This window comes from Ictalurus punctatus, chromosome 20 (assembly GCF_001660625.3).
Source record: "Ictalurus punctatus breed USDA103 chromosome 20, Coco_2.0, whole genome shotgun sequence".
Lineage (NCBI taxonomy): Eukaryota > Metazoa > Chordata > Actinopteri > Siluriformes > Ictaluridae > Ictalurus > Ictalurus punctatus.
The window spans coordinates 3,337,755-3,362,726 of record NC_030435.2 but is presented as its reverse complement, the minus strand read 5'-3'; the positions used below and the strand labels follow the sequence as shown (position 1 = coordinate 3,362,726).

Sequence of the window (24,972 nt, the reverse complement as noted above, 5' to 3'; positions counted from 1 at the left end):
CATTAAAGCCGCTTGTCAAAAGCGAACCCAAAAAATTATATATAATTATGTTAGAATTTTTGTTTTGGGTTTTGGAAAATCACAAGTATTCACGCACTTGTTGTAATACGGTATCGTTTCCATAGTAACACTATATTCACAGTCGGGCGTTCTTCAAATCAAAACAATAAACAGGTTTACGGATGTTGTCGTTTAACAAAGAACATGTGTAGCCGTCGACATGTTGAGGTTTTCTGTAAGGTCGTGTGTATTGAACATTTCTGGAAGGAGTCTCCGGTGTCAGCGCGACGTAACAGTCGGAGGTGAAGCTGTAACCTGTGACTTTTCCGCTAGTCGTCCGAAGACTGCGGTCTTTTCGCGATCTCGGAAATTAAACGCAAAATCGAGCACGCCCCCGCGATGTTCTCGGAGGAGCTCGCGTTATCTGCAGATTTGGGCCAAGACGTGTCGTGTGACCTCGTCGCGACGCGCATTCAGCCAAAACCTTCTCCGATAATCGACTTGGGTGTGGTGACGGCATCATGTCAGGTTGCGTCGCTCCACCCAGTCGTTGATTATTTTCCTATAACTGCATGTCCTGTGGTGTTTTATTCCTTTCATGTCTTCTTGGCTTTCCCTACGAAGACATTTAACGCTACTGTGCAGCTCGGAGTGAAGCGGAGTGATCAGCGGAGTGTTCAGTAGCTTGCGTGTACCTTTTGTAAGGGCTAAGCTTAGCCGTGGGCGGTGAAGTGTTTAAGGGTTTAAGCGTTTTGGATTCCTGTTCCAGCCACTCCAGCAGCTGTGGTGTTTATGGAGAAGTTGTTTTGAGTAGTATTGGCACGCCATGTGCCTCTCTACCAATCTCTCCTGGACCAGTGGAATTTCTCTTGGCATGTTCTCCGGCTTGCTCGCTTACCCTTAAAATCTCGAACGGGTTTGTCACGTTTTTTCGTGAGCGCGAGAGGGGAACGACAGGGACGGGACGGGACGAGACGAGAGCAGAGCTGAAGAAGGCGGGTGATATACGGCGTGAGATCTCTGCGGTTTTCAGGGGTTCTTGCTCCCATTTCCTCCTGCACAATCCGCTCCAGTGTTCCACCGGGCGAACTCGCCGTCAAGAGCCCAATGTCAAAGAAGTCCAATGTCAATTGATGCCACTGTTCTTTGTGAACGGGCTTTTTTACGGGGCGTCAGGGAGGGGGGCATCACCCACCAGGTGATAAATGCTATGGGGAGTTTGGGGGCAGAGAAAGGAGGTGGACGACTCGATCACTCTCAGCCTGAAAAGAGCTTCTTTCATCGTTCCTCTCTCTCTCTCGCTCCGTCTCGCAGTGGGCAGGATGAATAGCGGGAGCGGGATGAAAGTTTAAACAGAGGGCTGTTTGCTCTCGCCGGGCGCTGGCGCTGTAATTCTTCAGGCTTCTTCAGAGCACAGGAGGCCGGTGATTAGCTCGCTCTGCGGTGTTTGTTATCCTTCATGTCACCACAGATTTAAACGCCTTTCACCTCCCGCTGGCCGCCTGGCTCGCCAAATTCGCGAACGAGGCAGCCCTTGTCTTTGCTTCGCCTTCGCCGGACCCCTGAAATCTCCACTGTGAAAACAAAAAGACGTCAGCCAGACAGTACGGCTCGGAAGCACCTCGGCGCTACATGTTCTCACCCACGTGTTCTCGCTGGAGGTGCTGCCCTGTTCCCATCGATCACTCGCCGTCATCTTTTCTGATAACCACTCTTACAATCCCGGCAGTCTGGTTCCCACAATTCTGCACTTGGACTACCTGCTTCCTGTTTCCTTCCTAGCCTGAGTTATTCCTTCTGCCCCATATTGAACATTTTGAGTAGAACAGTGCTCTATTCAAGACTTAACCACGGCAATCGTACAGATCTCGGATCAGTACACGAGTGCAGCTTCCTTTAGCACCGGCTCACGCCAGTTTCCTCCCCAATGTACAGGATGCTGGGCTGTGTGTCCGCCACTCCATCTCTCAGATTAGATTAGATTAGAGAATTTGTTCACACGGCACTAGGCTTATGATGCATGTTGTCCAGAACTGAGCCCAAAAAAAAATTTCCATTGTTTCAGGTTTAGGGGGTGTGTAGGGAAGGAGTGGAGGACGGAGTTGTGATATTCTAGTCAGGAACTGCTTGCTGGCAGTGGCAGTAGCTGCTATAGCGTAATCGATAACAGGAAATAACCTTCCATATAAATGTAGCTATAAACAGATAAAAAAAAGTATAGTGATGGGCAAACTGCTGTGGTGTAAGATGAGTAAAACACTCTTAGTGCTCTTCTTCGATGTTCTTCGGTTTACGAATGTTCTTCATCTTGCGTTTCCTGTACCATCTGGTTTTCTACATTTCTCTACACTGCTCCCTAGTGGACGTTTCCTCATCACGTCATATGTTGAAGACACCTACGTGAACGTCCGCCAAACGGGGAATTCGGTGTAGGGACATGCGACCTAAATTGTTGCCGTTGTCGTTGATTTGTTATCGATCGTCAAGGTTACGGAGCGCTGATGATTAAATGTCCTTCCTGTTATAAGTAAAACAGCGAATACCGCACTAGTTACAAGCAGGGAAATGTCCATGCTTGTATACACTACATAGTTTTACTGTGTGTGCGTGTGTGTACATGTGCGTGTGTGTGTGTGTGAGAGAGTGAGTTTGGACCCGAGCCCTGAAGCGTAGCAGAAATCACAGAACACGGCCCACGGTCCCTGGTGAGGAGACGAGCCGCAAAAGCCCAGCAAATGCCAAACAAATTACGGCGCAATTAGGGATGAGTGGGACGAGCCGGCGTGCTGCAGATTAGGACGGATTGTTTGGCTACGACTGCGTGTCACCAGACTCTGCACGGAATGTAGACTTCCACAAGAAAGGGGCTCGGAGATTTACAGCCGGAAACCCAGCGCCGCACAGAGGACTTTTTAATTACGCCCTCACTCGCTCGTGGACTTCTCTTTTGGTTATGGTGTGTGCGTATGTGTGTGTGTGTGTGTGTGTGTGTGTTTGTGTGTGTGTGTGTTAATGCTGGGAGTCTTTAATTTTTCCTGTCTACATTGATTGGGTGACACCCAATGTGTCCTTACTTCTATACTCAAAGGGTACAGACATCATTCCTTGTGTGTGTGTGTGTGTGTGTGTGTGTGTTTGTGTGTGTGTGTGTGTGAGACACTGACTAAATTTGCCCTGCAACACAGTTTTGGTTTCTAAAACCACTAACATTCTCATGTTTTTCATATCACTTTTGTTCTCCTTGCATTTCTCTCTTTCTCTCTCTGTCTGTCTCGCTCGCTGTCTCTCTCTGTCTCTCTCTGTTTCCTTATCCATCTATCTCTCCGTGTGTGTGTGTCTCTCTCTCTCTCTCTCTCTCTCCATCTCTGTCTCTTTCCCCTTCTTGCTCACTCTCTTCCAATCTTCTTGTATGTTTCTGTCTGTCTCTCAATCTGTTTCTCCCTGTCTCTCAATTTTTGTCTGTCTTTCTTTCTTTCTGTCTGTCTGTCTGTGTTTCTCTCCCTCGTTATCTCTCATTCTCAATCATTCTACCCCTCCCTGTCTGTCTCTCTCTGACTGGCTTTCTGTCTGTCTCTCTTTGTCTGTCTGTTTCTCTGCCTCTCTCTCTGTCGGTAAGACAGATAGAGTCTCTCTCTCTCTCTCTCTCTCTCTCTCTCTCTCTCACACACACACTCTCTCTCTCACACACACACACACACACACACACACACACACACACACACACACCCCTTTACTGACTTTCTTGTGGTCTGTGGACACATTCACATTTCTCTCAGATCGCTGTTCCCATTACAGATATCACACACACGCGCACACACACACACCGAGTCAGCAAACATTGCCAGATCTTATCGACCTGTAATGCAGACTACATGTGCTGATGTAATCTACTTACCCCACGCCCCCACCCCCAAGACACACACACACACACACACACACACACACACACACACACACACACACATTGTGAGAACCTGAGATAACAGCCATAGGTGTGGTGGAGAAACCAAGGGAGTGCTGCACAATAATCGTCATTCGATTCTGTTGTGATGATGAGACGCACAAGTGTGTGTGTGTATTCTTGTAGGTGTGTGCAATATTTTCATGTTTTAACCGTCAAAACTATTGGCACTCACCTGACTTTTCCACCGGTCCCGTGTGTGTGTCTGTAGCTTTAATCAGAAATCTTGTAAAAACAATCGTCACACTACGAGGCTCGTTAAATAAACAGTTTTCTGCTCACTAGCAACCCAAACAAACAAAATGCACACAGGGTGGAATTGTGGTGGGTGTGGCAGGAGTGGGTGTGTGTGTGTGTGTGTAGACGGTTATTCATTGCAGTGGCATCATCATTATACAATTATAACACCTTTCGATGATTCACTGATTTAACGCATGTGTAAGTTCACACTTGCATTGAATCTCCATTTTCTATAGCAGGAATATAACGCGTGCTGTTATGGGGAAATAATCCGCCTCGGGATGGGGTGAGGCAGCCTGACGCAAAGCCGAGTCACTCTTACGTCCCGGACGTCGATTATTTTCCTACATCGGTACGTCCCAGAGTGTTTTATTCCTCTTGTACGACAGCAGTTTGTTTATTTATTAAAGCACGACACGTTCACACGATAATCATCATTCCCGATCATCTTCTGGGATTTGTCCTAGGTCACTGCATGAATTGTCCCAGGATTTTGACTTGCGTTCACACTTACAGTACCCTTGAATTTAAAATGAGTGGTTTGTTGTGAGAGCCCTGTGTGCTTGTCCTTTTGTGTTATGGACACCAATACGATAGTATACCTAGTATATCTAAAAATCCCCCCCAAAAAGTTTTGGAGATTCGTTTTTAATGAAGATTGCAATATTTTTGATGACATCCTGTACTAGTCGTCTTGTTCATCCATTTAAATGCTCTCTAGAGCGTGTACTACTAGGGATATGGCCCTCCCCCTGGGGCAAGTCTTGCTGTAAAGTAGCATAGCAAAGTTTGTTTCGATCTGGCGGGGGCATGGCGTATCTCAAGCGCTATTGGCTGTCAAGCACTTCAACACGCCGTCACTCTGACTTCCTCTTTCAAAAAGGTTCATATGTCCACATGTCAACATCACAGCTCTGAAGCCATTCCATAGCGAGTTCTCGATTAATTACTGTCATAAGAGCGCATATTTTCACTCGGCGACGTGAGATCCCGGTCCGATCTTCACGATCACGATTATACCCCCCCAACCCCCCCCCCCCCCCCACACACAGAACGATGACGCCGTTTGAGGTTTGATCCATTCAGTCAAACCGCAGATGACAGATAACAGAGCCGCGGAGGGCCGTGTGTAACCCTCTAGACACGTGATCCCTACAGCTAAGGATTCTTGTCATGGTTTTGCGGTATTAGAACGGCTCGGAGATGCACAAAGCACTCTCTGTTCTTCTATAACCGCAGTCTCACACACATGTTTTGACCTTACTGCATGTTTAACATACAGGGACGCTTCTCTTTATTACAATTTCACACACTCACATTTAGCGTCAAGAAAATACCGACTCCGAGAAACTCTAGACAGGAACACGGGTGGTGTGATTTGGCTCGACATGAAACGGAGTTAATTACGTTAGTTGTTTTCTTCTAACAGCACGTGTTTTATTCCTTTTATGCCGCCGCAACTTGCCAAAACGAAGCATTTTTGTTTGTATAAGAACGACACGTCATGCTTTTTGTTCATTACTTCCTGTTTACATTCTCACAGCTAGAAACAGTTGCTCCATGCAAAGCGTAAAAACCTTATCTTGAAGCCCCCCCCCACCCCCACCCCCCGTGTTGGAAAACTTAGTTACGTCGGTTACAGAGTGCTGACACTGGAGACTCCTTCCTAAATTCTCAAACAGATCCCCGTTTGAGCCGTCGCTGTGGAGACGCGTTAGAACGAGCACGCGGATATAATCCTGCGCTTTGCCGTGCAGTCAGTACTACGGTCAGATCTGCTGTTATAAAGAATGAATCAACAATCTCCCGACTGAAAATTCAGCGGCGCTGTGGTATAAACTATCCCCGTGGCGATTTTTCTTTCCTCCGAGGGCGTTGTACAGTAAGCTGTAGAGAACAGCTCAGCTGGGTGAGATTCTATCCGCTCACCGTCCCATTATTCACCGCACCGATCCATCATGAGCTCGTGTTCGGTTTGATGGAAACACATGAGCTCCAACATGTGCACAAACGCTCACGTTACCTCAAATTAGATTATAGCAGAGGAAAATTCACTTAAGTATGTGAATCCATGACTAACTGCACCCAAAAGGGAACGTGTGCGTCTGCATAATTAACCTACAGCGATGACGGTGTTTATTTCTTGAAACTGTAACGCATTAGGAAAGTATTCCTTACTAAAAAAATTCACTGACTATTCTGAATTCTGCCTTTTCATATAACGTATTGGGAACTGTATACGTGCACTTTATTTTAATATTCGGAATGCTTCGTGTTGTTACTTGTATCCTGCTGATTATGGCGAAAACTAGCTGTACAGGATGGTATACTTATACGGTACGCTTTAATTAAAGGAATGGAAGAAAAGACCAAGCCTTTATTTGTCACATGTACATTACGGCACAGCGGAATTCTTTTCTTCGCATAGAATTCTGCGTTCGTCTTGCCTCGGAAGTGGAAAGTCAGAGCTTAAAAAGCCGCCATTTTCATCCTACGCGCAACTGCGCTGCAAGTGCGCATCAACGTCCGTCTTTAATTATCAACAAGATGAGCTAAGTGATGATTAATGTATAGTTTCCTTGTCAAAATAGCAAACTGTATAGCCAGTCAGTGTTTTTTATTGCTGTTTAACAGGCACGTGTGTCTGTTCGTTGATTGATCGAATGCTTATACTAGTATATACAGCGTAGCGCTTTTAAAGGTAATGATGCTGTTAGCAGCCACGTCGATCTGAGATCACTCGAGAAGACCATCTCAAGTTCCCGAGTAGGAATTCCAAGTTGAGGGGACGTTTCTTTGGGTTTTTTTTTTTTTTCCTGGTCGGAGGTGAGGGATTAAGAGTTATAAACTCTAGTCGAATTCAGCGTTGGGAAAACAACAGTTTTACGTGTTATTTGTCGGACTACAAACGTGACACGATTTTCAAAACCCAAAGGTAGCCAAATATATAATAAAAAAAAAAAGTCAATGTTAAAAAGTCAGTAATATTAAGTAAGCCTGAATTGACAATGTGCGGTATTACTGCATCTTGGCTGCATGCCTACATCTAATCAAATTTAAGCTCAGTACTGCGGTAAATTACCTCTAATATACGTAGATGCCAAGTGATAATTATGCAAACATTGACGGGTTGTTGGATTGTTAGGGCGGGGGGGGGGGGGGGGGGAGTTCCAGACATCAAATGTGGATTTACTAGAATAGCAGACAGATGGTATGTTCAAACTACAGTGTATTTTGTCCAGAAAATGTCCAAGCCATAAGGGCGAGAATATTGAATTCAATTAAAAAAAAATTTTATAAAAAAAAAAATTAAATGACTGAATGCAAAAAAAAAAACCCCAACACCGAGACAGTGAATCTCATGTTATGCAGCTACTGACATGAGTAGAGAGGACTTTTGGAAAACCTTCTGCAGAAAATCTGAATCATTTCTAATGTTGAACGGCACCATAAGGAGGTATTACATGATGTATCTGAAGATCCATTGAACAAAAACATACATTTAAGAAGTAAAAGGTTGGAGACGATTATGATTTTGGAAAACGCCAAAAATACAAAAAAAAGTAGTCATGTTAGTTTATCATAATTCTGATTTTTCACGTTTTTTTTTTTTTTTCCTTGTACTGTCTAATTTATTAGTCACCGTAGACCTTCACCCTCCAGAGCAATTGAGGAAATGTTTAAAACTTCACACAGCCACGACTCTGACACCGTTCAGGGAGTTAAAATAACACGAGGACACAGCCAGTCCACACGCTGGCCCGTTTACAAAGCTAATTAACAGAGCACAAGATGGATGTCTTCCAATTTCTTTTTATTTTTTCTTCTTCAATAAAGCTAATGTATCGAGAAGCTCGGAGCCAAAACGCTACCTTCGCCCCCGGGTTTCGGCCATTTGTTAACAATTAGTCACAAATAATTTTGGTCACTCAGAATAAGTGGGATTCCACAGGCATGAAGAAAAGCACTGTTTGAAGGGGGGTGTGTGTGTGTGTGTGTGTGTGTGTGTGTCTGCGGTGGATTTCTCAAAGATGGTTATGTGTGGTCAGCAATTCCACCTGGGCACCACATATACACAATAATGAATCTGTATTCTTGCGTGTAACATTAATAAGAAGTGGCATGGAGTAATAAGCTTATTATTGAGCCAACCTGGAAGAATCTGGACGGATATTTGGCGTCCGTGGATGTAACCGTATATGAATACGTTGTTTGGATTTGAACAGATAATATGTTTTTAAACAGATATAAATAGGAGATCACTATAAAGTACTGGGATCCTGTAGGACATCACAAAAAATGTGTGCAAGGAGGTTTTTACTCCCATGGGGGCACGAGCAAGTGATCAGATACAGAGCTTGGAGAAAGTCCATGTTCATGGGATGCATTTACAGCACTCGTTCTTGTATCCTTAGTAACTGCCTGGTCAGGGTTTGCGAAGGTTTAATTAGGCTGGAAGTTTGTTTGTATTTGGGGAAAGAGTCAATGAATTTTTTAGAAAATTACAACTGTGCAGGATCCTGTAATTGAAAGCGATAATTACTTAGAGTGATGTAGCAGAGGTTGACAAATCGTACACCATGCTGACAGTGCTGATATTTCAACCTTTTTTTTAGGCCACGCCCATTTTTGATTTAAATCCAAATGCAGATACACTATATGGCAAAAAAGGATGTGGACACCTGATCATCACAACAATATGGGCTTCTTCCCCAAGCTGTTGACACACAGATGGAAGCAAGGAATTGTCTGAAATGTCTTTGTATGCTGTAGCATTAAGATTTCCTTTCAGTCGAACTGTGGGGCCCAAACATGTTCCAGCATGGCGTTGCTTCTGTGCACAAAGCAAGGTCCATGAACACAAGGTTAGTGTGGATGAACTCGAGTGGCCTGAACAGATCCCTGACCTCAACTCCTTTGGGATGACTTGGAATGCAGACTGAACCCCAGGCTTCCTCGCCCGACATCAATTCCTGATCTCACTAATGTTCTTGTGGCTGACTGGGCAAAAATCCCCACAGCCAGAGCTCACAAACTCTAGTGGGAATGCCTTCCCAGAAAAGTGAAGCGCATTGTCTGTAAAGGAAGACTAAATCTCGAATGGCATGTTAAAAAAAAAACCGTGTGATCGGTCAGGTGTACATACTTTTGGCCACACCGTGTATTTGGAGCAGTAAACGGATACAAACGCATTACTTCTGAACCTTTATCCGACTCTTTCTTTCTATCTTTATCTCTCTGTCCTGGCACGGTCTGTAAGGTCATTATTATGGAGTATTATGGAGATCTTGGTCTACAGCTTTGAACCAGACATTCCTGCCTTTTCACAGCTGCATGATCTGCTGCGGAATCTCCAATCTCATCTCCTTAGCACTCGCCACTACCTCTAACCCTCCCACCCACATCAGAACACACAATGTGCCTGTCATGAGGGACCTCGGTAGTCCAGTCTATCTGTCTGCCTCACTGACAGCCTTATTCATGTCTACAAGGGGATTTGATCAAACCGGGATGATGGATGGTATAATAAGTGTGCGCATACATCCGAGGAAGTACCTCAACTCTGTGTTGGCTTATCTAAAATGACTCCAAGCTCCCGTCTGGCTAAACCTCATGTCGACACCGTCCTCGTCATCGAGCCGAGACTTTTTCCCCTAATCGCTTTGCCTTGGAATACCGCATTCACATTTTGAAGGATGTTCTTTAGGAGGCAGATGTAGCACTTCATGCCTGGGCCAAAAGAAGTGTTTTTGGTAGGTGGTAGACTTAAAGTGCCTTGAATTATGGCACACTTTAAATCGCAGTTAAGCCATCTCAGGTGCTAGAGGTTCACGTCGGTCATAAATCGTGTCAGCTCCGCGAAGGCCTTATGTTAGCATGGAAAATGGACCACTGGTTCGTAGTGCCCTTCGAGGGTTCTTACAGTAACTTGCCCCCTAATCATACAACCTCCCCATCGAGAGAAAACATCAAGAAAGGAGTGGATTTCGTTCTCCGATTTTCCTCCTGACATAATGTCTCTTTTGTCTCTATTCTACATTAAACTATTTCCTGCCCTTTTTTTCTTCCCTCTCGCTCGTTTAAGAAGGCCACATGGTTTATAAAGTGTCTTTGGCAAAGGTTGACCGGCAAGCTGCCGCTACATTCATGACCAAAAACAGAAATCGTCCGTCTGGCCAAGAATAAGACTCGATTTTTTTTTTTCCCCCTCCCTTCCCTATTTAGTCAAGTGATGATATCTGGTGTTTTATGACATGCCTGTCATAGCTATTGAAGTTAACATTAGATTGTAAAGGCCGATCTGACGCTGTGGGAAACGGCAGAATCAAAACAGTGCCTTGGAAAAACACCCGAAAAAAAAAAAAAGTTTCCGAGCAAGGTGGCTTTAACTTGATAGGTCAGATAGATCAAGCTACTTGACTCTCAGGCATCTTGGAGATTGTTGTGTGTCTGTTGCTTTATTTGCACAATGCTTATAGGGTTTTGTGCGGTGTAAGACCCAAAGACAAATAGGTCTAGACACCAGAAATTCTTCAGGACAACAGAGGGGACTTTGTGGATTCAAAAGGCTTGGGGTTTTTTTTTTTGTTGGTTTTTTTTTGAGATTGAGATTTTCATCATGCTTTACTCCCTTAGAAGAAAGAACACGTCATATTTTTCAGTGGAGCAGGTGTTCTTGACAAAACCGTCCAACAGCCCAGGGGTGATACAGATAGCACCGGAGAGAGAGAGAGGGAGAGATGGAGAAGAAGATACAGAGAGAGGGAGGATAGAACAGCCAGCAGATTTATGATTCTGTAAGGCTGTAGCGAGGGAGGAGGCTGCCTCGGGGTCTGAAATAACGCCCGCAGTGATAAAATCCAGCCTGACCTTGTGAGGCAACCATCGCCTACAATGTCCAGCCACAAATACAAAAAAAAAAAAAACGAATGCATGGAGAATTCATTTTAGGAAATGATTAAAATAATCGGGACTTTCTGTCACGACTCGCGGCACCTGTCTGAGGTTTTAGTGGAGCTGAAATATGCGAACAAGGGGGCAAAAAAAATTCCCATTTTTGTCAACCCAGACATGCATATTTTTGTGTGCTGCTGGGTTGGATTTCTGTGAAATCGGTGGCTTGGTGGTTACGAAAAGACGCATTGCCAGTGCGAAGCAGCAAAGCGGTAAAAACCCATTCGGATTCCCTGCAGCGATTTTTCAAACACGCTGCCGCAACAAAGGAAGCCTGTGGCTTTCCAGAGACAGAACACGTCGGCTTAGCGCTGTAGAAATCTAGCATGTGTGGTTCTTTTGTGCGTTGTATGGTTTTGGGTTTTTTGTTGTTGTGCGGTTTCTTTGTGCACATATTCAGATGCAAGCCCGACTTGTTGAATGTGTGTGTGTTCTTGCAAACATTCGAATCTAACGGTGCTTTTAAGCATGCCTCGCAATGTGTTTGTCAGCTTGCGTGATTACACACTTAGGATTTGGTGTGTATGCGTGTGTCCTCGGGGCCTACCGCTTGAATTAACTCGTCTTAGATGTGGTCGAGCCCTGTGTGGGTAGAATGCAGACTTTGCAAACCCCGAGACAGGAGACCAGAGTTGCGAGTGTGTAAAGGGGAGACGTTGCGTTCCAGGGCGTTGACAAGAAGACAGAAAATATCTCCGCTGACCACGGGAATGATCACACTCGCACCACACCCTCGAGCGCTGAGAGCGGCCAGAGCAAACACAGATTGCGCAGAGTCCTTCCTCCTGGTGCACCTTGATTGTTTGCGTCTTGCAGGTGCGCGTTCCTGCGTGCTCGGAGCTCTTTTCGAAGTTAATTACCCAGTGGGAAAAGCTTTCACTAGAATACACAGACGGATCAGCAAGATTGGGTTCCTCAACCCCCACGCCTGCATTCCAGGAGCAGGAATAGTATTAAGAAACCGGATCAGCACAACAAGCCAACCGCCTTAACCATCCTCTCTCTCTCTCTGTCTGTCTCCATCCATACATCCTTTCCTTTCCACCCCCCACCACCAGTCTCGCCTCCTGCCCAAACACACAAACCACAACCCGTCTAGCTTTGGCATATGCCGTTGTGAATTGCTATCCTTCGTTAAAAAAAAAAAAAAATCCCAGTTAGTCACCGTCAACAAGCTCATCCCTCCGATTTACGGCGAATAAAATCGAAGGGAATTTTTTTCCCCCAAGTAGGCAAGGATAGGCGATCCACTTCATCATCCCTCCCTTGTTCCACACCCAAAAACGTTCCAGAGCTGTTTACCGTCAAAGTTACAACTTTAGACAGAGCTCGTAAGTACAGCGAACGGTGGGATATAATGTGCAGTGTGTGGTTCCCTGTGTGAGAAAGTTAATTGTGAAAATGTGAAAGATCCTAAACTCTTCAACTTAAAGCCACGCTCTGCGATTTTTCCGCTTGCCTCAGTCTGGCTGCGTATAAACATTTCCCGTCGAAGACAATTCGCTGCAGATGCCGCCAGACCTCGGCGAAAGTTTCTTCCCACTCCACGAGCCAATGTATGACGATTTATCATTTTGTTGTTTACAAACAGTCATGATGTAAGCAATTAGGTCTTCCAAACGGATTTCATCAGGACCCATCAACTGTTGTTGATCTAAAGTCACAGAATGTACTATAAAATATATATATATATATATATATATATATACATATACATTTAAAATAATAATAAAAAAAAAAAGCACTGGCGATTAGACTGTATGAATTCCAGGCTGAATAATAATTATATTCTCTTTATTTACTCTGTGTGTTATGGTTGACCAAGAACATGTTAATCAGTTACTGATTGTAACATTACAGCTGTGGCTTCCTTTGACCCAATTTACTCCGCTAATTTATTTATATCCAATTCCCACCCATCCGATGACTGCCCTATTCTGTATACATGAGCTCACAGATGCACACAGTTGACTAATGTTGCTTTGCCTGGAGGGGGAAAGAGAAAAATCCATCTTTCCCACCCGGATAGCAGAGGCATTTTATTATGGGATTCGAATTGGCCATATCCCAATCGTGAGCTGAAAAGCTTTAATCACTGCAGCCAACTAAAATGTGTTATGTCTTAACGGTGTGTTACACGTTCTCATGCAAATTCACCTCTTGGGAAAGGTGCATCCATCTCTGCCAGTCCTGGAATTTAAATTTGCAATCTTCTAATCACACACACAGACGTTAACCCACAGAGTTACCACTGACCCAAAGTCAAGGCTGGAAAATCGGATTTAGCGATCCTGAGCCTGCCTGGAGTGTTTGGTGTTTGCAGTCCAGGTTCTCCGGTTTGCTTTGACAGACGGTGGATTGGCGATTTCGGAAGTGCTTTTAGGTGTGAATGAGAGCATGTGCATGGGGCCTTGCGATAGACCAGGGGCGTCCAATCTTATCCGCAAGGGGCGGGTGCGGGTGCGGGTTTTCATTCCAACCAAGCAGGAGCCACACCTGATTCCACCTGTTTATCAGTTGAGCTTGGCTTTCAATAGATTCAGGTGTGGCTGCTTCTTGGTTGAAATGAAAACCCGCACCCACACCGGCCCTTTCCGGATTAGATTGGACACCCCTACGATAGACTATCAACCCATCCAGGGTGTATTCCCGCCTCACACCCAGTATTCCCAAGATCCACCTTGACCATATCCAGGATACAGCAGTTCCTTAAAACGAATGAAGGAAATTTTTTTCCATTATTCATGAACGATTTCCAGCTGAATATGGAAGTAAGGCTATAATAAAGTGAGTCCTGACATTTGACCATCTGACCTTGGGGGAAAAAACAAAACACACTAAATAAAACACATGAATCCCACCTTTCTATTGAGAAAATGATGGAAAACAATTCACAGCAATCGAATTTAACTACAGTGTACTGTTAACATGTTTCATGTTAACATGAAGGCCATGCCCATCAAGGCCATACCCACGGGGATAACTGGGATACCTACAATTTTCGATGGAAAATCGGTGTAATAAGCATCGTAAAATACGGTGCAGGGTTAATAAGTAAATATAAGGAAGGTTTACTGGGAAAAGGGGGAGGTGTTTGTGCACAATTAAAGGCGTTTCTATTTTGCATATTAATACAATCTGGAGTTTTTAATCCAAATAATAGCATTTTTCTGGTGTCTGACATGTTGTAAAAGTACTATAGCTATACTATGTATAAACATATTGTTATATCGTTTTTGCTCAGAATGAAATCTTCCAAATGCTCGCTTTTGCGGGATTTCACAGCGCTGAGGAATAGTTCGGTTCAGATACGGCTGGTTCTCGTCTTCAGAACTATACGTAGTAGAAAACGTAAACGTTTCACCACATGATGGCTTTTCCTGGGCCGCCACACCTTTATGAAAGCGGAAGGTAGAGGCAGGTGTCTAACACACCAGGCTGCCATCAAATAGATGAGTTCTTCGATGGAGTGTGTATAGAGTAGTATCTATCCAAGTCTCCTGCCTTTCGCATACATGCGTTTCGTCTCCTCGTTAACTCCTCCCGTACAGAAATACTGAGATCTCTCAGAACACACTCGCACATTCGCGTACTGGCTGGACAGTTCCCATGGCTTCCACTTTTAGCTTGCGACACACACACGCGGTGCCGAGAGTCGTCCAGCAGAGCCGCAGTATTTATAAAACAATGGGAAGAGCGCAGAAGCCTCCCACATCGAACAGTCCGGAGGGCCATGCAGGCGCTCTGTGTGTCCGTGTGCGTGTGTTTTGACTACGGCCGTCAGAGTCTCACACACCCACCTGAGCGGAAAATCGACTCTTTGAAACGCCGATATGTGCTTTGTCCTCGGCCGGCGTTATCAAACTGTTTACCACTGTCCTCCTTTCTGTGTGTGCTCGTGCTGGTGCCTGATGAGATAGCGCCGTGCTGTAGAACACACACACACACACACACACACTTCTCAGTAAAGTAACTTTGAAGCTCATGCATGTTCAGAACAGGCGAGGTGACACAGATGATGTTCCACTGGTAGATATGCGCTAACTAGATGATGTGTTTAGTCTGGTGTGTGTGTGTGTGTTGTATTGTTTGGGTTGTGTGTTAAATTAGTGAGCTACAGGCTTCATCAGCGACCACGTTATTATTTACCTGTAAATAAAGGGAAAGAAAACAGAAACGGGGTTCTTGACAACTCTTCAGCTATTCCAGACTTTTCAATTTTTTTGTATCATGGCCCTGATTGTGTTTAAGTCTTAACTGTTTGTGATTTTTTTTTTTTTTTTAATGATATACTCATAATTGTTGTCGGATTTTAAATATCAAGAGTGCTAAAGGCTACATCTGACTCGATGCTAAACCACATTCCGTTACTGTGTCTTGTACTCGTGCAGTGACGATGAAGTCGAGTCTGATCATTGTGCGCTTGCTTATTCAGATCGTCAGATTATGACAAGCTCAGATTTTTTGCAGGGTCGTAAGCTCACACCTTAGCTTCCCCTTCACCTACGCTCATACACGCCAACACAGTAGCTGTAAAGATTAGACCTGTAGTTACCCGACAGCACAGGATTAACCTGTGACCTGTGACATACTGCGGTCTCCATTTCATCTCCAAGTTCGGCCAAGTTTAAAAGCGAAATTGGTGGGGGGGGTTAAGGTGAAGACTTGTTGTTATATAACTGATATATAGGATGAAAAAGAAATGAATGAGGTGTAGTTGTTAACCCTGCGATGTGGCTCAACAAAGCAGCCGGGAGCCGTTTATTTTCAGTGAGAACTGATGAAATGAGTGGGCCAAGTGGCACAACAAAGTCGAGCAATTATAGTCTCGAATTGTATGTTCAGTGATCAAATGGCTGGTTTTATTTACATTCTGTAGCTAGCTTGTGTGGATTCTGCTCTAGCCTGGTGCTACCGGTCAAACCATGGCAACCGGCAATAGACTAAAGATAGGACACGCCCACAGGGACTAACATAGAGTAATCTGAGTGCCGTGAGGTGGAAAATTGCAGCCGGCGCGAGCGCGGAATACTTCTTAAAATCAACCGCACGAAGAATTCATGAAATCGATCATATTTATCCATTTAGTATTATTTTTATACGGTATATTAGCTTGGTTTTTGTAGAGTAATGTCAAACGATCTGTTAACCAGTAACGTGTTGCTTCATTACCTGGTATTTATTTAATGAACCGTTTTAGCATAAAAAGCCGAAAGAGTCATTAAAAAAATTTCTGAAATTAATATTAAGTTTTATGTTTCAGTGGAAGTTAGGAGTTTCTGTTTGATGAAGAATGTTCTTTTCACTGACTCACGAGTTAAAAACGAACCGCAGAGTAGAGAGATCTGCTTGCAGGTGTGAGAGAACATGTCTTAGTCAGCACACACACTTGTGCATGCTCAGATTTTTACATTTAAAGCTGCAGTGGGGTGGACTTAGAAATTGGAGGATTTCCTTTAAGATTTGCTCTGGCGGCCCATGAAGTCTGATCCAACCCAAGTAGTTCGTATTTTAGACTTTCCATGTACTAGAGCGTTTCCCTCTACTGTTTCAATAACTCTTTTGTGTCAATATTTCAAATACAGTCATGCTTTCTTCTTAACAAAGTTACATACTGCAGCTTTAATTAGCTGTAAAAGATCCAAGAGTTAGGTTGGTGGTTGGTACAAGCCCTGGCACTGGCTCTACTCACTCTTGAAGCCGTCTCTGCTTATATATATATATATATATATATATATATATATAGACTCCAGCTTTATTGGTGCTTTTCCGCCTCACATCACACGTGCCGCTTTGTTCTTCTGCCCGTGCGGCTTTTTTTTTACGAGCCTCTCTATAGTTTTTCACGTATGTATTTCTTCTTATCTCGCCCTCTTGTTTTGGTTTGGCCGGCCGCACGGGAACTCATTTGCATGTCGAGGTTTCCGTCATATGGAAGCACTTACAAGTTCTCTCAGTCAATCTACTCTCAACATTTATATTACAAGAACTGAAGGAGACTCGTTTTAAAACGGTCGCTCGGGAAAACACACACCGGACGCTTTGCTAGACGTTAATGAGCGACGGCGATCGCTGGGACTGTACGGCCCCGTTCTTACCTTATCAGTGAGCCAATCAGAAGCTGAGAGGAACCTGAGCTTGTGTGTGTTCACGTTTCTTTTGTTATGAGTCAGGTGCTGTTGTCACTCTGTCAGTCACAGCAGGCAGCAGAAACGTCTGTCAGAATCAGACACACACGATGGGATCATGCGCTTAATCGTAACCCCATGATACTGCCCAGTGCTAGTACACACACTGCTAAGAGAGAACACTTAACCCCACCGGGACGAGTCTCTATCCTCCCTCCTGCGCACTTGGCGTCTCCGGGTCCAGAGAGACAGAGATATGGAAAGAGAGACTGACCAAGCTTACAGTTTTTCCCCCTGGGAGCTGACAGCAGACACCAGCTTAATTGGGCCACTGACACACGACGGCATTCTACACACTCTGTTAAGTGTGTGTGTGTGTTTGCACAACGATAAGCGCATGCATCGAAGATGTTTTAATGTGATTTATCTTCAGTGTGTGGGGGGTAGCACTGCTGCTCCTGCGTGTGTGTCTGTGTATGTATACGCACACTTATCCGTAATATATCCGTGCGTCCGTATATAATCGGTTAAATTCCCCGATCTCAATGTTATCTCTGACCCCTAAACACCCGATAACTCGTACCAAATGGAAATAATTCACCTTGCTGTTGTATTTCACACACCACCTTTTTAAAAAAAAAATTCATGGGAGGTCTGATAAACAAGCGCATGCGGTAATTACTAAATAATAACCCTGTTGTTAGATGTTACTAAAGCAAATTGTGAACAGCATAAAATGTCCAAAAAAGATTTCAGTAAAAATGTGTGTTATTGAAATGTATTATCAAATTAAATGTAAAGATAAAACCGAAAATTCTAACAAAAATAAAAAAGCAAATAATTTTTACATTTAAATACGCACGATTGACACCTGCCTAATTTAAGATATAAACATAGAAATGGGTTGAATCTGTAAATATTGCGGGGCAAAAACTTTTAAGCAAACGACACAATTTGTTCTTCCAACAATTTATTTGTTAGTTACATGTTTAATATCTCATGTTACATATACATATATTATTCTCTATATTATAATTGACTGTTTTTACAGCAATAATTTGTAAAGTAAATGCTATCTGAACTATTAAAATAATAATAAAAAAGATTAATAAAAATTTGATCTGATTTTCAATGTTCTCTTACATCTGTTCTTCTTTTTTTTTTCAGGTTCATCAAAAGAAAAGAAAGTAAAAGATCCAGAGAAAGAGTTAAAAGAGATCAAGAAGGACTCAAAAGAGTCAACCAAGGAGAAAGAGTCGAAGAAGGAGTCAAAGGAATCGTTGAAAGAGTCGAAAAAAGAATCGAACAGGGAGAACAACTCTGCACTCGAGCCTGAGAAAGAGAAAGTAAAGGTGTCCAAAAAGCCCTCAGTCAAGGCCAAAGAGAAGAAGAAAGAAGTCGGGGACGGCTGACCTGATGCAACACACACACACACACACACACACACACACACACACACGAACATATATATATATATATACACACACACACACACCATCTCATTAGGTGGCTTTTCCCATTCCCTGCACTGAACCTCATATAGGCAGCGTGTAAGTACAGGCTGAGTGTCGCTGTCGCTATTTGTTAGCACTTGTTTTCCAGCGAGACCACAGCATCTGTCGCCTGTTTCATCATCAGCGCAGTGCCAGAGACGAGAGAGCGTTACACCGTGAAGCTTCCTCTCCGTCCAGGAAACAGGAGCAAGTGGGAAACTTTGGGCTCAGTTTATTTTAGAGACATTGATCAGGGAATGCAAGCAGAAAGCCACAGTGCTAACCAAGCCACCCACGCAGGGCCAGTGTGACGTCTAACTCTAACCTCTCTCTCTCTCTCTCTCTCTCTCTCTCTCTCTCTCTCTCTCTCTCTCTCTCTCTCTCTCTCTCTCTCTCTCTCTCAGACTCTCTCGCCCCCTCACGGGCAACACGCCCTACCAAGCCACCTCCCCATCTCTAAAAATAACCCGTGTCGAGCCACAGATGGGTCCACTGAGGCCATCTCTCTCTCTCTCTCTCTCTCTCTCTCTCTCTCTCTCTCTCTCTCTCTCTCTCTTTCTTTCTTTTTCTGTCTGTCTGTCCCACCACATACTGTACCACCTCCCAACATACACATGTATTTTATATCTCTCCCACTCTCTCTGGCAATCTCTCTGTCAAACACACACACACACACACACACACACACACACACACACACACTCTCTTGCAGCAGCTGTGTATTGCTCTGTCCAGACTGTAGACATTGTAGTCAGCATATTCGCTACAGCAAACTAAGCAGTGACAATCCCACACCTAGGACCGGCAGGTTTCATGCATCTGCCTGTTTTTTTTTCGTCTGTAACATGAAGTCGAGTGTGATTTCAGCTCGAGTGTGTGACATTAGGTTTTCTGGATACCTGGGTAAGTTCCATTCTGGTGACGTGACATAAAACAATTAAGTCAGTGTTTAGTAAGAGAGTTCCTATTAGGGCCTGACTGATGCAGAGATTAAAGATACTCTAGGGTGGATGGGGGTGTAAACTTTTGAACAGGATGATCAGTGTAAATTATTTTGTCAGTCTTTTTTTCCATTTAGTACTACCCTTCAGAAAGCTACATAAGATACTTACATGTTTCCCTAGAAGACAAAATAATAATAATAATTTTGTTTTAATTTATTTTGAAGTTTATTTAACATTTTTGGAAGGAGTCTCCAGTGTCAGCACTTACAACAGTCCACAGTAAAGCTGTAACTTTGTGTTCCACCACGTAAAGTCTTCAGGATGGCGGACTGTCTGGTTTCTCAGTACCATGGCAAGCTGCATTATTTAAAAAAAAAAAAAAAAAATTATTTATTTTTTCTTTTTGGTCTTATAAACTTCAAGAGAAAACATGGTTCTGGTGAGAGAACAACTCCTTATAGCTGCTATAAGGTAAGCCATAATAGGAACGTGTATCGTAGACGTTCCACAACATTGAATTTAACTATAACTATAATAAAACGTACGATGTGTCATTCGTTAATAAATGGAACATTTCAAGTATTGGCAAATCGCTGTGATAGAAGAGGAATAAAACTTCAGGGTGTGCTGTTATTGGAAAATAATCAAAGTTCAGGGTGGTAACAGTAACTCCATGTTTTATGATTAGTTTTCCTATAACAGCACAAACTCCCAAGGAATTTTAAATCAATAGCATGAGCTAACAGCACTGTGAGTGCTTTGCTGTCTTTTGTGGGTGTGGCTATGGAAAGGAACACCAAATGCAGGCATGTATGTATACCTGCATTTAGTGTGTGTATGTATATACACACACACACACACACACACACACACACACACACACACACACACACAGTGAGGGAAAGAAGTATTTGATCCCCTGCTGATTTTGTACGTTTGCCCACTGACAAAGAAATGATCAGTCTATAATTTTAATGGTAGATTTATTTGAACAGTGAGAGACAGAATAACAAGAAAATCCAGAAAAACGCATGTCAAAAAAGTTATAAATTGATTTGCATTTTAATGAGGGAAATAAGTATTTGACCCCCTCACAATCAGAAAGATTTCTGGCTCCCAGGTGTCTTTTATACAGGTAACGAGCTGAGATTAGGAGCACACTCTTAAAGGGAGTTCTAATCTCAGCTTGTTACCTGTATAAAAGACACCTGTCCACAGAAGCAATCAATCAATCAGATTCCAAACTCTCCACCATGGCCAAGACCAAAGAGCTCTCCAAGGATGTCAGAGACAAGATTGTAGACCTACACAAGTCTGGAATGGGCTACAAGACCTTTGCCAAGCAGCTTGATGAGAAGGTGACAACAGTTGGTGCGATTATTCGCAAATGGAAGAAACACAAAAGAACTGTCAATCTCCCTCGGCCTGGGGCTCCATGCAAGATCTCACCTCGTGGAGTTGCAACGATCATGAGAACAGTGAGGAATCAGCCCAGAACTACACGGGAGGATCTTGTCAATGATCTCAAGGCAGCTGGGACCATAGTCACCAAGAAAACAATTGGTAACACACTACACCGTGAAGGACTGAAATCCTGCAGCGCTCACAAGGTCCGCTGCTCAAGAAAGCACATATACATGCCCGTCTGAAGTTTGCCACTGAACATCTGAATGATTCAGAGGACAACTGGGTGAAAGTGTTGTGGTCAGATGAGACCAAAATGGAGCCCTTTGGCATCAACTCAACTCGCCTGAAGGGACGATGGACGGGGCCATGTACCGTCAAATCTTGGGTGAGAACCTCCTTCCCTCAGCCAGGGCATTGAAAATGGGTCGTGGATGGGTATTCCAGCATGACAATGACCCAAAACACACGGCCAAGGCAACAAAGGAGTGGCTCAAGAAGAAGCACATTAAGGTCCTGGCGTGGCCTAGCCAGTCTCCAGACCTTAATCCCATAGAAAATCTGTGGAGGGAGCTGAAGGTTCGAGTTGCCAAACGTCAGCCTCGAAACCTTAATGACTTGGAGAAGATCTGCAAAGAGGAGTGGGACAAAATCCCTCCTGAGATGTGTGCAAACCTGGTGGCCAACTACAAGAAACGTCTGACCTCTGTGATTGCCAACAAGGGTTTTGCCACCAAGTACTAAGTCATGTTTTGCAGAGGGGTCAAATACTTATTTCCCTCATTAAAATGCAAATCAATATAACATTTCTGACATGCGTTTTTCTGGATTATCTTGTTGTTATTCTGTCTCTCACTGTTCAAATAAATCTACCATTAAAATTATAGACTGATCATTTCTTTGTCAGTGGGCAAACGGACAAAATCAGCAGGGGATCAAATACTTTTTTCCCTCACTGTATATAAAAATATAAAAATATATATAAAATAATTATCTCAGTCAGGCCCTAATTTCTTTACACTTGAACCCTTTTCCTTCAGCCCTGTGTTGCTACTGGTTTCCCCGGTGTGTATGTCTGATCTGTTCAGGTGCATAGCCTCCATATACTGTACAGCATCAGGATATGCACTTTTAAGATGTACATAAAGGAGGTCGGTTGGAGTTAAATATTATAGTGATACGTTTTCTTTTTAGACACAACAGCTTGCAGCTTGTAAACGTTCCTTTACAGTATTCTGAATTATTATTATTATTATTCCGAATACATTTACTACTGCAAATGACAAGCTAATCTGTTTCAAAAGAAAACACTTTTCATCGAGTGTTGGAGGAGAATTCGGGAGTTTAGTAACAGACGTGTAAATTAGTGCCAGAGCCGTTTTAGAGCGTGGCCAAGAATAAAAGTACAGCTTTCGAATGAAGGTTTTGTATTTTTTTTATTTATTTTTTTTTTTAATAGCAGCTTTTGACAGCCAAATGGAGTAGAACACTGCGTATGATATGGGTCTTATTGCTACATATTCTGTGCTTGTGAACTAATCGTTTGGTATGTGAAGGACAGCTGAAATGGGTTGCTATTAGAAACCAAACCAATTTTATAGTCTGTTGTATCACAGGGCAAGATTTTATAAAACCGAACCAGCTCAGAGCGATTATGAGTTAATGCAATACCTCAAGCACATAGTTGTCCTGTTTTAATTTTACTGAATTATTGTTTTATATCGCTGACCTTTAGATACATAATAAAGGAATACAATAATTACATCCTATAGCTGTCTGGTTTTTTAAAATTATTTATTTATTTATTTGATCTTGTGTGGGTAAAGCAACTCTTTACAACAGTGGTGAGCAGAAAAGTATCTCAGAACGCACAACACGTGAACCGTTGAGGCAGATGAGCTACAACAGATTAAGACCACATTACGTTCCACTCCTGTCAGCCAATCTGAGGCTACAGTGGGCACTGACTCACCGGACCTGGGCGTTTGAAGATTGGAAAAACATCACCTGGTCTGATGAATCTTGAATTCTGCTGAATGTCAGAATTAGTTTGGCACCGAGAGCTTGAATCCATCAACCCAACCTGCCTGATGTCATCAGTTCAAGATGATGGTAGTGGTGGTGGTGGTGGTGTAATGGTGTGGGGAATGTTTTCTCATATCCCTTTATGGCCACAATTGACCCATCCATTAATGGCTACTTCAAACAATAATAATAATAATAATAATAATAATAATAATGTGCCATGCCATGCGCCAAATCACAAAGTTGTCTCGCACTGTTTCCACATGCATGACAACTTCATACAAACTTCAATACCTTCCCCAGTCACCACAGTCATCTGAATCGAACAGGTTTTTTTTTGGTGATATGCTAGTATGAGAGTTTCACAGCATCCAATGTGCATCTGACAAATCTGCAGCGAATCTGGTTTAGTTCATTTTAGTTTTTCGATTTTTAGGCAGATTTTTAGTTGCTGGAGTTCACAGTTCACTGAGTAATATCATATAATCCTCGCTAAAGTGACGAGTTACCTTCACGTGTCCAAAAGGTAAATCGTCCATAAGTGTGAACATATCTGTGCGAGGAACCGACCGACGATGGCAATCCATCGTGAGTGAATTCTTCCAGCATTGCGCCCAGTGCTTCCAGAATAAGCTCCGGATTCACTCTGACCCTGATCTGGATAAAGTGATTAATAAAGATGAATGAATGAACGCTGTTATGTTATGGATTGCGGCCATTTTAGACAACCATAATCTCTGTTTTAGTTCTAGTGCACAAAGGGTTTGAAGGTGGAATTGTAGAGGAAGTGATGCAGATGAGGATGATGATGATGATGATGATGATGATATGGTTCCTGTTTGAACTTGAATTTGTAAATACACCCTCCCCAAGCTATAAATACAGCTATAAATACACCCTCCCCAACAAGGGAGCTAGGTATTTAAAATGATATGATGTAGACTGAGGTATAGTGTTGTCGTGGTCATAATTGGCTCGTTGTAGCTTACAGCAGCAGTTTTGCATTCTTCACCTCTCTCTCTCTCTCTCTCTCTCTCTCTCTCTCTCTCTCTCTCTCTCTCTCTCTGTCTCTCTCTCTCTCAGTAATGTCGGGTATAAGTTAGCTATATAATGTCGGGTTGTATTATATATGCGAGCAGGTGGAAGCAATTTTAATGCTGAGCTTTTTTTTGTGGATGCTCCAGGAGAGGATTTTATGGTGAAAAACGTGGCTGCATGCGTGCACATCCCACTCAGTCCCGCAGAGGGTCACGGGTCGCGCTCGTGTCCTTCCGACAGCTGACGTGCGGAGTCCAGGAGTCTGCCGCCGTTCACGAGCGTGACCGGCTGACCTAACACACACACACACACACACACACACCTAGAACACAGAACCCACCGGGCGAGCGTCTATTATTCCCTGTGTGTATCTAGTGTTTGCGAATAAACGAAATCAATAGAAGTATTAAAAGGTTTGATCGCTGAACCAGTTCTCTCTTTCACGTGCAAAAGTTCTCTTTGGTGCCATCTAGAGGATCAGATTACTGTGGTCAGGATTTCCTTCTTCACAGCAGTCCCTGGTGGTTTCAGATTGAATGTTTTGCACTAAAATGAAAGAAAACGCTGTTTCCTAACAACAGCACCAACAACAACAACAACCCGGGTTGGGTTAGAATTACTCTTTGAAGTCAGGTTTTATTTGTCATCCAGTGGCTTCTATGGGTCTTTTGGAGTGTTGCAAACGTCTACTGTATGCAGCCGGTCACGCGCAGTCGTTTGCAGAATAGAAAAGAATCAGTGTAAGAGTAGCCTTTGATCTTTCGCATCAATTCCTGTGTGATGTT

General features: G+C 43.4%; 1 protein-coding gene across 3 annotated transcripts in view; it reads left to right on the top strand.

The window, feature by feature from the left end:
* bbs9 (Bardet-Biedl syndrome 9) overlaps nt 1–18,742 on the top strand; it is a 112,433-nt gene extending 93,691 nt beyond the window's left edge. For all 3 annotated transcript variants that reach the window (XM_053688585.1, XM_053688586.1, XM_053688584.1), the window contains one exon: nt 18,451–18,742. In XM_053688585.1, coding sequence (XP_053544560.1) covers nt 18,451–18,695 — 245 coding nt within the window. In that variant the 3' untranslated portion in view covers nt 18,696–18,742. The remainder of the gene's footprint in view (nt 1–18,450) is intronic.
* Nucleotides 18,743–24,972: the final 6,230 nt, after the last annotated feature.